The sequence below is a fragment of the Pelobates fuscus genome, chromosome 6 (genome assembly GCF_036172605.1).
Source record: "Pelobates fuscus isolate aPelFus1 chromosome 6, aPelFus1.pri, whole genome shotgun sequence".
Taxonomy (NCBI): domain Eukaryota; kingdom Metazoa; phylum Chordata; class Amphibia; order Anura; family Pelobatidae; genus Pelobates; species Pelobates fuscus.
In genome coordinates, this window is record NC_086322.1 from 261,163,105 (window position 1) to 261,176,342 (window position 13,238).

The 13,238-nt window shown below is 43.9% G+C and overlaps 2 protein-coding genes across 2 annotated transcripts in view; one reads left to right on the forward strand and one right to left on the reverse strand.

Moving 5' to 3' along the window:
- The window catches only part of USH1G (USH1 protein network component sans), a 784,266-nt gene that overhangs the window by 315,716 nt on the left and 455,312 nt on the right, over window positions 1-13,238 (forward strand). The window lies entirely within an intron of this gene.
- Window positions 1-13,238, reverse strand: part of LOC134614833 (proton channel OTOP2-like) — a 63,191-nt gene that overhangs the window by 30,095 nt on the left and 19,858 nt on the right. The window contains exon 4 of the mRNA XM_063459050.1: window positions 12,978-13,117. Coding sequence (XP_063315120.1) covers window positions 12,978-13,117 — 140 coding nt within the window. The remainder of the gene's footprint in view (window positions 1-12,977; window positions 13,118-13,238) is intronic.

The window sequence follows — 13,238 nt, forward strand, 5'->3', positions numbered from 1 at the left end:
GAATGTAATTATAACAGGGTGTAGGTGGGTGGGAACAATCAGCTGAAAGGCAGAGGTGAGTAGGGGCTGGGAGTTTAAGTAGGGGACTTACTCCTCCCACAAATTCAGGCCTCCACAAGTTCAGGCCTTTTAACTTGTGCTCGGAATTTAAATACGTAATGGATAGTAACTGTGAGCAAAGTTGGTTGTGGTGTGCCGAAACCAACGTACGAGTGGGCCTGTAAATAAAAGAGGGCAAAAAGATAAATTCGAGAAATACACACTTTATTGCATTTTTTACAAAACCAAGTTGCTGAAAGCTTGGCGAAGCTCTTTCTCCGGCTGTGGAATATATGCAGTATATATGGAGGATTTCCACCGCCCCAGTCTCTTGATGATATGGACCGGTGTGTTAGTGCTAGAGGCTGCTCCTATACGGAAGGAGTGCCTAGAGAATGCAATCGGGTTGTGTCCGAGCTTAGATAACAGAATTCTGATATGAACCATCAATTTTGCTGTGGTTAACGGGTGCCCTTGTAGTGTTAAGAGCGGAGAGTCCAGTAGGTGACCGTGCAGAGTTGACCGTAGGTGGTCTAGAACTTTTACCGGACACCAGGCATTATCAGTAGGGAAGAGAGGAATTATAGTAGGGTGTAGTGACCGGTTGGTTTTAGTTGTAGGGATCGAAAGTTGGTAGTGATCTTAGTGAGGTGTGATATTTTAAGTCTTAGCTTCGTATCTCCTTGACAAATTACGGTGAACTCTCTAGGTCTGAGAAAACCGTAGAAAGCGAGATATAAAGCAGATTTGATCACCGTATTTGTGCCGATGTTGAATGGGGCTGTGTCAAGGAGATTGCTAAGTGACCTGAAGATAGGCCCATCTATAGGTAATCTAATGGTAGAGAGTGGAGGTGAAACCTTTGATATTCCTTTCAAAACCTTTTTGACGGGGTATGAAGACAGGAAAGGTGTGTTGTTAGGAAAAAAAGGTGAGGCTGTGGTGCTGGACCCCCGTGAGATATAGTTTAATGGTGTTGTGAGATAGTTTAAGGTGTAGGTGGAAAAAAGAGGCAAAAGCCACCATGGTTTGAATAGAGAAGTCACCTTGTAAACCGAACTCTGCTGTGAATTTATTAAATATATTAAGAGCCCTATTGTAAGTGATAGCCGTGTTTGGTGATAATGCTTGGTGAGTGAGTGCTCTAGCGTGGTTCAAGAGTGTGCTTAATCCAGGATTAGATCGTGGAACCGTGGTGTCCTGGATGGTTGTAGGTGAGCCGTTGGGAGTGCCTGAGAAAATGCCTGAAATTGAGAACGAGAAAGAGCGTCAGCAGCCGTGTTGTGAATACCCGGGATGTGAAAACAAACTAAGTGAAACTGGCCGGATGCTGCCAACCAGGTCAGCTTGCGAATCAGCCGCATGATGGTCAGGGAAGATGATCGCCCTTTGTTCACGATTTTGCAAGCTGCCGAGTTATCAGAGTAGCATTTGACTGCCTTGCCAGACCAGAGATGACCCCAGGTGTGTGCGGCCGCCACAATGGGATAAATTTCAAATAGTGCTGAGGTCTCTCTGAATCCTGGCAAGGCATCCGAATCAGTGGGCCAATGGCCCCTGAACCAGTGGTTCCCAAAAATGGCTGCAAAACCGGTATTGGCTGCTGCGTCTGTGTGGATGATGGGTGAAGAGGTGGAGAGAGGGGGAATAAACATGGAGATTCCATTCCAGTCCTTCAAAAACTTCCCCCACATAGCTAAGTCAGCCTTGGCGTGGGGGTCCAAAGAAACTGTGCCAGAGTCCGGAACTCCGTGCAGCAGGCAAAGGAGTCTGGATATGAAAGACCTTCCCTGCGGAATGATGCGCATTGCAAAGTTCAGGGATCCGAGAAGGGACTTAAGTTATTTTCTAGTGCAAACATCATTCCGCAGGAACAAGTCATCTCCCCTCTCAAACGTGACAGTTTGTCGTGGGGGAGGCTAGCTCTGAGGTTAACCGAGTCCAGTTCTATCCCCAGAAAGGTCAATTTAGTTGTGGGGCCTATAGTTTTGGCTGTGGACAAAGGGACTCCAAGTGTGGAAAATAGTGCAGTAGTGCTTCTGATTGCTGTGGGTGAAGGTGACCCTGGCTCTATTAGTAAAAAGTCGTCGAGGTAGTGGATAACGGAGTGACACCTGGTGACGTTCAGAAGCAGCCAGCATAGTGACTCTGCGAAAATGTCGAACAGTTTGGGGCTGCTTCGAGAACCGAAAGTGAGTCGTGTAGAGAAGTAATATTTCCCTCGCCATTTAACACCGTGTAAGTGCCAGAGTGAGGGGTGCATGGGTAGTAATTTAAACGTTTGTGATGTCCGTTTTGCTAAGCCAGGGTCGATTACCAGATGATATGATGGACTGTATGGCGTCGTCGATGGTTATGTACTGAAGTGAGAATTCGTCTGCTGGAATGAGTGCGTTTATGCTTGGAACAAAAGAGGAGTGCGGTGCCGATAAATCAATAATTAGACGTTTTTTGTTGTTTTTTTTTTGTTTGTTTTTTTGGAATATTTGTGAATAGCAATACCAATGGGGTTAGTGCGCCAGGAGGAGAATGGTGAAGAGGTGAAGGGGCCGATCATGAAACCGTTGGTGATTTCAGAGGCAATGAGAGTGTCTATGGAGACTGGGTCTAAACGTGCTGACTGGAGATTAGGGCATTCTAGTGTACCTGGGGGAATGGCTACAATACCCGTGAGAAACCCTTTAGTGAACCCTGTGGTGAGATAATCCACCAGATGATTAAGCCTGGGACCCCTTGTCTTGAGCACCACAGAGATATCACCGTAATTGAATGCCTTGTTCTCAAGTACATCCTGTGAGGCTATGAGCAAGGACACCAGACACACATCCTTCCCGTCTAGGATATCTTTCCTGATAGAGTCAGGGACGGAGTGTGCTGGTGACTCAAATGGTGTAATGGCTGTGCCCGGTGCTGGAGGGGGGAGTATAGGAGGGCATGTTGGTATAGTAGGTACAGCCTTGAAAGCGACTGGGACTACCGTGGTAGTACCTGGGGAGGAGATGGCGCTTTCCACCTTAGATAGCCTGCTATTGAGGGTCTGTAGATTGGCCAAGATCTCTGCCAGGGTATCCTGGGTGGCCGTGCTGTTGCTTGGTGGTTGTCCTTGAGAGCTAGTCCCTGGCCTGGGCTCGGGGGCTTGGTGAGTAAGTAGCCTATAAAGTTCAGCCTTCCTAGCTGTGGCCGGAAAGGGGATTCCCCTGAGCCTAAGCTCGGCCGTAATTTTGGGAATAGTCCATGCTCTCAAGGACGTGGGGGTTGAAAGAGTGAGTGATTCGCCTGGAGACCCGGGTCTGGTAGGCGTGAATGGAGTTTCTTCTGTCAATTCTTTGGTTGGAATAGGTTCTTGGGACATTCTAAAAGGAATGATTATGTGAAAGATATATTAGAAGGGGCGTAAGGTAAGTAGGCGGGGTATGTGGGGTGGTGTATATGGAAGAACTGGACTGTAATGCTAGATGCCAAAGCGAAAAACTTAACTGTTGAATGTTTGGATAGGTGAGGCCCTGCTAATGCCAAGTGGCGGTGAGAGGCTCTACCTATGATTTGGCTTATGACGTAGTTGCCACAGACGTGGTGGCGGGATGTTGGCCTCTCGGTGACAGTAGAGAGAAATCAAAACGTGTGGCCGTGACAGGTGAGGCCCTGACTAGCGCCCTGTAGTAGGGCATGCGAGGCTTGTAACTATGATTTGGGCGTGGGGCCGTACCTCCGTGTTGAGGTGGGGGGGGATGGAAGGCCTCGCTGGGACGGGATTTCTGATAGGGTGCGCTAAGGCATTAGCCTAGACCCTGTAGCCAGTTCGATTGTATATTTAAGGATAAGGTGAGAGGACTGGAATGTTGTGTAGATACCAACCTTGACTTCTTGCGAATGGTATCTGGAACCTTCTGGTGGTAATAAGTGTGGTAAGTCTCGTCTTATGCTGTCCTTGAGGAAGAGTCCTGAGGCTTTAAGACAGATGTTGACGTATTTATGCGTATCGTGGTGGCGTATGATTTGAATTGGGAGTAGGTTGTTTGTTAGGGGCGCAACGTGAGATCCTGCATTGAGGGATCTGGAAGGTTTAAGTGTGTGACTGTGCTGATATAGATATTTGTGAGAAGGCTGGATGAGGCCTTGGGGTGACGATTGGACGTATTTGGGTATAGACGTAAGTACCTGAAGGTATGGCTGAGTACCGGGTCAGGTTTTGGTGTTTACCGGAGCCTGATGGCTGTATGATCGTATGTCTGAGTAGAAATAATAGTAAAGAATTAACGTACCGTGGGCGTAAGCCTGTGGAAAAGTAGTAATGAACTTGAGACCGTGATAGGTTTTATATGAGGTGTAGTAACAAACGAGTTGTGAACTATACCTTGGTTTGACATAAAGAAATTACGTTATGCGAAACGGTTTAACTGTGTAGAACCGGGGGAAGCCTAGAATAATACTGGAGCTAAGGGTTAACCGAAGAAAAATTCCATAGTTAACGACAGGTGTGGAGGTAAGTAATAAAACCCAATATGTAAACATTTTAGGCCTATGGCTTTATAATGCAAAGTGATAAAATACAATACCTGTTCCTGTAATAAAAGACCTTGAAATAAACAACTTTAGCGCAGAAAAAGCGAGAAACCGATGCAGTCTGTAAAGCCAAAAATATGTGACAGCGTGATTATATGGAAAATGAATAGTACAGACGTTTATGTGCCGGATATTGTGTTTATAAACAGTATTTATTAGTATATGTGACAAAATGAAGTGTTTAATAGGTAAATATGTGTTGTGGCAAGGTCAGAGAGGCTTTCTATGTTAGTAATAGATTGGAAGTCTCTCTATTCCCAGCATGATGGGGTTAATTGGTGGGAGTCACCCCTTGAATGTTATATACCAGGTGAATGTAATTAACCAGCACTAGGGTTTTAAAAGGTTAGCCTCTGAAGACAGAGAGTCTAACAGCTGGGAGAGAGGAGGCAGTTAAGCCTGAGACAAAGGTACTGTGTGAAACCTGCTTAAAGTGCTGTATTTCATTTTGTTTAAAACTGGGAACTAGATTAGCTGGCCAGTTGGATAGTTAGTAATACTGTTTAGTAAGTCTCCAAGTTGGAGTAGGATTTATTTTCTTTTTGTTTTATTTTGTGGGAGAGCACAACCTTGTATATATTGTGTAAAGTGACAATAAACTGCAGTACTATTTTATCCTGACTGTTGCATTTGAAGTTTGTGAAGAGCCTGGCCATCCTGCCACAGTGTATAGAAACTGTACGTTTATGATAGACGTGGATATTTTAAAAAGTAGTAAAACAAATTAACTGGTTAACATAGAAAGAAAATCACAAGGCAGTTTTTTAAACAAGCTAATTATATCCCCAAACTGACAAAAAAAAGGTATCAGTAGCAATATGACCGAACAGGGAATATACGTAAAGAAAAGTAGAATTCGTGAAATAGAACTTAGTGCATACTGTAGCCTATTTGAATAAGAACTAGCCGAATATGGATTTAGAGCAAGGTGTTTGTGTTTTAATCGTACGAAATAGAGTGGTCCTGGGTGACCAAACGGAAATAAGAGAATGCCCGTAATAATATTACTGTGTATATAAATAATAATAGATTAGGTAGTTTCCGTACGAATATGTAAAAGCAGTGATAAAGTGCCGAGCGTTCGTCTGTTTTGGCGTGAACACTGAAATCGGTTAAAAAAGCGTGTATTTGTACGAATATGATAGAGGGAGCCTACCCCTACGTTTTTAGGCCCGAACGGCGGGAAATAGCGGGGTGCTATTTCCTACGCCTAACTTACGTGAACGTGCCGGTCTCGTGACCGGAAACCGGGTACCTTGACCGGGAACCGAGTGGAAGGCCTCAAACGGACAGAGGACTGGTCAGGACGTCTGACTGCTGGAAACAGGAAAAAATTCTGGAGGGAAGCTGGACAGGAAGTGCTTGTTGCTATGGGGACAAAACAATCAGCTGAAAGGCAGAGGTGAGTAGGGGCTGGGAGTTTAAGTAGGGGACTTACTCCTCCCACAAATTCAGGTCTCCACAAGTTCAGGCCTTTTAACATATATATATATATTTTTTTTTTTTTGTGTTAGGTGCTTATGATAGTACAGTGTGAAATACCATAGATAAATGTAGGATAATAAAAAGAGCAAGTCGGTTGTGGTGTGCCGGAACCGAGGATGAGGTAGGCCTGAGAAAGAAGAGGGCCTACCCAGGAAAAGAAATAGAAAGTAAATAAATGTTAAAATGTGGTGTGGTGGGAGGGTCACTCAACTCTGACCTCGAATGGTAAGGAGCAAGGTAAGGGGAGTGCCTTAAGTAGGCTAGAGGTAGCAAACCAGCCCCTCCCACAAATCCAGGCAAATTGCCTTAATACTTGTGTTAGGTGCTTATGATAGTACAGTGTGAAATACCATAGATAAATGTAGGATAATAAAAAGAGCAAGTCGGTTGTGGTGTGCCGGAACCGACGATGAGGTAGGCCTGAGAAAGAAGAGGGCAAAATTGAAATGAACAAATTCATTTACAGACAACCAATACATATACATTTTATCAACCAGACATGTTTTTGAAAGCATCCCTTAATTCTTGTACTGGGTTAGGTATGTACCGTGAGTAAGCGGATGACTTCCAGCGCCCCAGTGTTTTGATAACATGAGTTGGGATGTTTACACTGGAGGCTGTGGACGCGGCTCCTATACGAAAGGAGTGCCCTGAGTAGTTGGCTGCGTTGAGGCCCAGTTGTGTGAGCCTTGCAGCCTGAACCTTGCAGCTGTAGTAATGGTTGTGAGGGTAGTAAGTTATGATGCTGTATGTAGGCATCAAGAACCCTGACTGGACACCATCTGTTGTGCGTGGGATAGTATGGAATGTTTATGGGTATGTGCTGACTGGTTTTGGAGTGAGGTAAAGTCAGGATGTAATGATCCATATGTTTTGTCAAGTGGGAATAGAGGAGGAAAGGAGTAATTTGGGTCGTGGAGGTTGTAGTGAATTCTCTCGGTCTTAGAAATCCATAGAAAGCTATGTATATTGCTGTTTTGATGATAGAGTTTGTATTGGTGTCAAAAGGTTTTAAGTCAAGCAGGTTGGACAATGCTTTAAAGATATGGTTATCTATGGGTAGCCTCTGGGCTGTATGTGTGGGTTCTGATTTTTGAATACCTCTGAGTATGGTCTTAATTTGGTGAGAGGCCATGAAACTGTTGTTATTTGGGTGTAAGATTAGCATGTGGTGTTGAATGCCAGTGAGATAAAGTTTGATGGTGTTATATGACATTTTAAGTTTAAGGTGGCAAAAAGAAGCAAACCCCCAAAAAGATGTCATAACAAATGGTTGCATGTTGTTTTGTTCCAGAAGGAATCTTTTGAATAGTGTGAAAGCTCTGTTGTATGTTTTGTGTGTATTGTTTGGAAGTGCCAATTGAGACAATGTCCTGCTATGCTGCATGATGGTTTCTAGTCCAGTATGAGTTGTTGAAATGTTGGAGTGATGGTGGCTGTGGGCGCCGCTGACGGGAGTGCTTGATGAAACGCCTGAAATTTAAACCGAGACAAATTGTCAGCAGCTGTGTTACATACACCTGGAACATGGAAACAACATAGGAAAAAAATATGACAAGCTGTCAACCAAGTGAGTTTCCTCAGAAATCTCATGATCGTAAGGGATTTGGAACGACCTTTGTTGATGATGTGACAGGTTGCCTGGTTATCTGAGTAGCAACGAACTGGCATGTTTGCCCATAAATGACCCCATGCTACAGCAGCCGCCACGATGGGATGAATCTCAAAAAAAACTTCCAAATCCTGAACTGCTGAAGTTCAGCTGCCCCAAAGCCATTCGTTCCCATAAATTGCTGCAAAACCAGTGGTAGATGCCGCATCTGACCAAATGGTGGGAGATGAGTCAGTCAATTGAGGGAGGAACATACTTTTACCATTCCAAGTGGATAAAAATCTCTTCCACATGTTTAGATCTGCCGTAGCTTGGGTATCTAAGGACAACCTGTGCGTGTCATGTAGGAAAAGTGGAAATAGATGCAATAGTCGTGATATAAAGGAGCGGCCTTGAGGTATGATGCGCATAGCAAAATTTAGTGATCCCAGCAGAGACTGTAGCTCTTTGTGGTTGCCAGTACCGAGCTGAAGGTAGCTGTTTATGTAAGTGAGAATATTCACCTTATATTCATACCTTATATTCAATATTCATCTTATCGTGTGGTAGGCTCGCTTGCATTGTGGCGGAGTCTAATTGGATACCCAGAAAAGTGATAACCGTGTCTGGCCCCTCTATTTTCTTAGGGGAGATAGGTACACCTAGTTGCTCAAATAGCTTAGTGGTAGCTTTGAGACTAGTAGGAGGGGAAGTGTTCTCCTCGACCAGTAGGAAATCGTCCAGGTAATGTAATACCGTAGGGCATCTTGCTATGTTCAATAGTAACCAGCATAATGCTTCGGCAAATGTGTCAAAAATAGCTGGGCTACTTTTGGACCCAAAGGTTAACCGGGAGAAAAATTGTAGTTCCCGGACCACTTGATGCCATGCAGGTGCCACAGTGTGGGGTGGATTGGTAGTAATCTAAAGGCGTTGGTAATGTCGGTCTTACTGTGCCAGGCTCCAACCCCTGCTTGTATGATAACAGTAATGGCGTGAACAATGGTGGTGTATTGCAGGGAGAATTCCTCAAAGGGGATGAGGGAATTAAGACTGGGGTTGGCCGATGAGTGGGGTGCCGATAAGTCAATGATGGGTCTCTATTTTTGGGAGGATTTCCCTGTGACAATACCAATGGGGTTAGTGCGCCATTCTGTGAATGGGGGAGTTTTGAAAGGCCCCAATACGAAGCCTTCAGCCACTTCTTGAGCTATGAGGGTGTCAACCGCTGTGGGGTTGTGTTGGGCGGATTATAGATTAGGGCATTCCAGAGTTCTGACTGGTAAGTGTAGGATACCTGTATGGAAGCCTTCTGTTAAACCAGAGATAAGAAAGTCTATTAGGTGTCTAGATGGGTGGTGAGACATAAATGCAGTGAATACTGGCATATTAATGGACGTTAGGTAAGGCTTGGAATACATTTTATTTGGACACATGGTCTTTGCATGTGCCCTAAAACATTTTGAACAGACATGCAATAGTCTACATCCACTGTAATTACAAGACCCAACATTAAAATTATTACATATCTGGGACTTGCCCAGAAACTTGATTGGGCGTCCCAGTTTGTCTCGTGACAACTTCTCTGGAACCCCAGAGGAACTAGCTCCTTGCGTGGAGGCATGTTCGTCCGCCGTGTTGGGACAAAAGTTTGTAGTATGGGCTGTGGAGGAGCAGTATGCACAAGCCGGTGTCCTTAGACCTGCAAAGTGTCTGCAAAAAATGACGGTATCAATCCTTCCCCAGTTGGATCGTGTTCCGTACTGGTAGAAGGCTCCAGACACTTTTGCAGAAAAAGACCTATGGTAGTCATAGAAGGCTGAACCACCATATTTGTTGCCCAGGTCTACCAGCTTGTGCATATAGAGATCAAACTCCTCTCTTCTGTTGGGATAGACCGCACAGATGACATCCCTGTAAATACCAAAAGCTAGTACAAATTTAGGGATAGTCAGTTTCCTGTTTAGGCGGGCATCCCTAGACCTGACAACAACAGATACATCATCATAAGCATACGTTTTATTCTCAACAATATCCTGGTAGGCAATCAACAGGGAAGCCAGGTTGACGTCTTTACCTTCCAGAATATCCCTTTTTATATACTCAGGTATCATATGAGCCGGGCTAACTTCCTGGTCATCCAGGGTGATGGCTGGAGCAACTAATGGCAAGTCAGCTGGTGCTTGTGAAGCAGCAGCGGGTGGCCCTGCTAGAGTTAGGGCCATGGTGACCAACTCAAGTTTCTCCAGCCTGGAGTTGACCTTGCTCATGGACGCCATGAGTGAGGATAACATGGCATGTATATCTCCTGGGTTGGACTGGCTAGGTCCTTCCCCGGCATCCATGTTATTTGTAGATGTGCGTAGCAGTTTGAAAAGTTCTGCTTTCCTTGCTGTAGCGGGGTAGGGGATTTGTCGTCTCCTCAATTCCGTGGTTATACGTGGGATCGTCCAGGATCTGATCAATGCTGGACTGGCTAGCTCTCCTCCTTGTGTGGGAGTGACAGCTCTAGCCGGGGTGCTAGGCAGCGAGAAATCCTCTACCCCTTCCTGAGACATACTATAAACAAAACAATTAATTAGTATAGGAAACCACTAAATTGTACTGGCAGGCTAGCTAGGCCGGATGGTGAAAACATTATACTTGTTTGGTGACAGATGAGGCCCTGATAATTGCCAAGCGGCTTGAGAGGCTCTATCTATGCGTTGGCGCGAGGGGTTATTGAGGCCACTCGTCGCAGTGGCAGGAGTTTTAGGCCTCTCGGTAAGACAGAAAACAGGGGAAGGGAGTGGCAGGTGAGGCCCTCTCTATGCAACATGCGAGGCGGCTAGCTAATGTGTGGGCCGATGGGTGTTTGCCTCTGAAACGTTTGAGGTGGGGTGTTGGCCTCGCGGGACCACTAACTGATGGCGATTGCCAAGAAGGGGTAAATACCTATCGGGATGCCTGTGACCCTATTGCCAGCACTCTAACCTAGGGGGATGAAATGAAATGTATGGTAGAAATACCATATGAGCAGGTGTACGTACTTGGTAGTATGACAAATTCACAGGAAAAACCCGTGTGGAGCAAATATATATAAGCTTGACAGCCCGAAATGGGTAAAAGAAGTAGTATGATGAGTGTTGGAAAGAAAACAGACTTATAGCCTGTGGCAGCAATGTTTTAAGGTTTGCTTGCGTATGATTGCAAATAAAATGTTGATACTATGCAATAGATATGTGTTACTCAGAAATGTTGGCATGGCTTTAATAAGATATCTGAGGGAGGCCGTGGCCTATGTACCAACAACATATGTGTTATATAATAATGGTGAGTAAGGGGAACATAAAATGTAAGTTATATATATATGTATATTACTGTGCAGGAAACGTATGATTGGTTGGATCAGTAGACTGATTTAATTGTAATGAAATGGATAATTTAAAAAAAAAAAAAAAAACTCCAGTAAGCGTGGGAGTCCAATGGTCTATACAGAAATGTTAGCTGGTTTCATACCCTTGATGTAATAAATGATACCTTAAAAATAGCATGAAAAATGGTCTGTCTATTTAACCAAGCAACTTTTTAACCAAATGTAAATACATGAAATGATGAAATGTAACTCACAAAAAAGATCTATGTGAATACATAGCAGAATGACCGAATCTTAGTATGAAGGGAAACAGAAGTTAGCATGAATAGCTTAACCGTATGCATTTGAATGCGAACAGCAATCGTGCATAAAATATACTATGAATAAGTGCCGACCAGAAAACACAAACCGAAATGACAATCGTTTAAATGAAGCAAGGAAAAACAGTTTGTGCGAATTGATCGCTTCTCTAATACGCATAATTTAGCCAAACAATTTGTAAGAAATGAAGCCGCGAAAAAGGCTTTGAAATGCGACTGTGCAGAGAAAACCGTAAAGCGAGGACCCGTGCTGTACCGTGCGCCGTGGGAACCGATCCTGGTGTGACAGGTAGGTGTGACTTACGGTTTAGGAGTCCCTGGGACGCGATCTACGACAAAGACCCGGGTAAGAAGCTGGACGGACAAGGCCTGCAAGAGGATTCCTGGACACAGCTTGCTGCAGAAAAACTTGTGGGTAAGAAAACCAAGATGGCGTCTGAGAGAACCCGGAAGTGGATCCTCATTCAACTCTGACCTCGAAGGGTAAGGAGCAAGGTAAGGGGAGTGCCTTAAGTAGGCTCGAGGTAGCAAACCAGCCCCTCCCACAAATCCAGGCAAATTGCCTTAATACATACATATATATATATAGATATATATATATAAAATACACAAACCAGTGCACTCGCTTATCAACTAAACAATGATTTCAAATCCCAAATAGTACTATTTAAAAACACCTCACCTAGTTAAAAATAATGGGGGGTTGGTTACATTACATGATCACACATTGCATAAGCCTGTCAACTGCATCAACTAAACAGTGATTTCACATCCCAAATAGTACTACTTAAAAACACCTCACATAGGTAAAAATAATGGGGGGTTGGTTACATTATATGATCATACATTGCATAAGCCTGCCAACTGCATCAAAGTACCCCATTCTTGGCAGGTCCTACACTACCGCCTACACTACCGCCTCCCCCTGCCACCTAACAAAACTTTGTGTGGATTAATCTCTGCTGTACAGCATGTTTTTACTGATTTTTGTTGGAGGTACCAATACATATAAGCTTAATTATATCGATAATTTACACTTTTACTCCTGTGAGCAGTTGTGTAGACATGGCCCCAGCTCACTGCTTTGCGGCCTATAATGGCGGCCTATAATTCTTGCTAAAAATTCCAAGTGAACTAATTTAAACGTAAGGCCAAAGTAGCCAAACTGAATACAGAACTGACTAGGAGAATGCTTTTAAATTGGCAATGTTGGCCTAAAGTGTGAAATTCACAGGGTTATTCAGTAAAGTGAGACTTGAATTCAAGGTGAATTTAAACATTTAAGGCCAAAGTAGTCAAACAAGATACATAGCTGACATTTGTTCCAGGTTGGCTATTTTTGCCTTGAATTTACATTTCACCTTGAATTTACTTTGAATTCTCATTTTAGTGAATAACCTTGCTTAGCTTTATTATTTCTTCCTCTTCTTTCCCTGCTGAAAACATTAGTCAGAACAGTAGACATACTTTATTTTTCTGACTAGAACCCTGCTCACACTCCCCCCTACAGCCCCCCAAAGAGTGAAATTGTGCATAAACATTGTGCCAGCTATACTGAAAATTACAGTTCTTTTTACCGCCGTATGTATATTTCATTAATATAGATTGAATGGAGGAAACATACCATGGCTACTGTTTTCACTTTCTTCTGTTCCATTTTGTGCTAGATATCGTCCTAATTCAACAGTGTGGTGTTTGGATTCCTCTGTAACAGCAATCACCCACACTGCCAGGTTAATGATCATCAGCAGCATGAGACCACACCTATGAACAGAAGCACATACTGTCACACTTACCCTACATGTACACAAAGTACTATAGAATTATCTCACATTTAACAAATGGTTCAATACAATCATCAATTCATACATTTACAAGTACACCT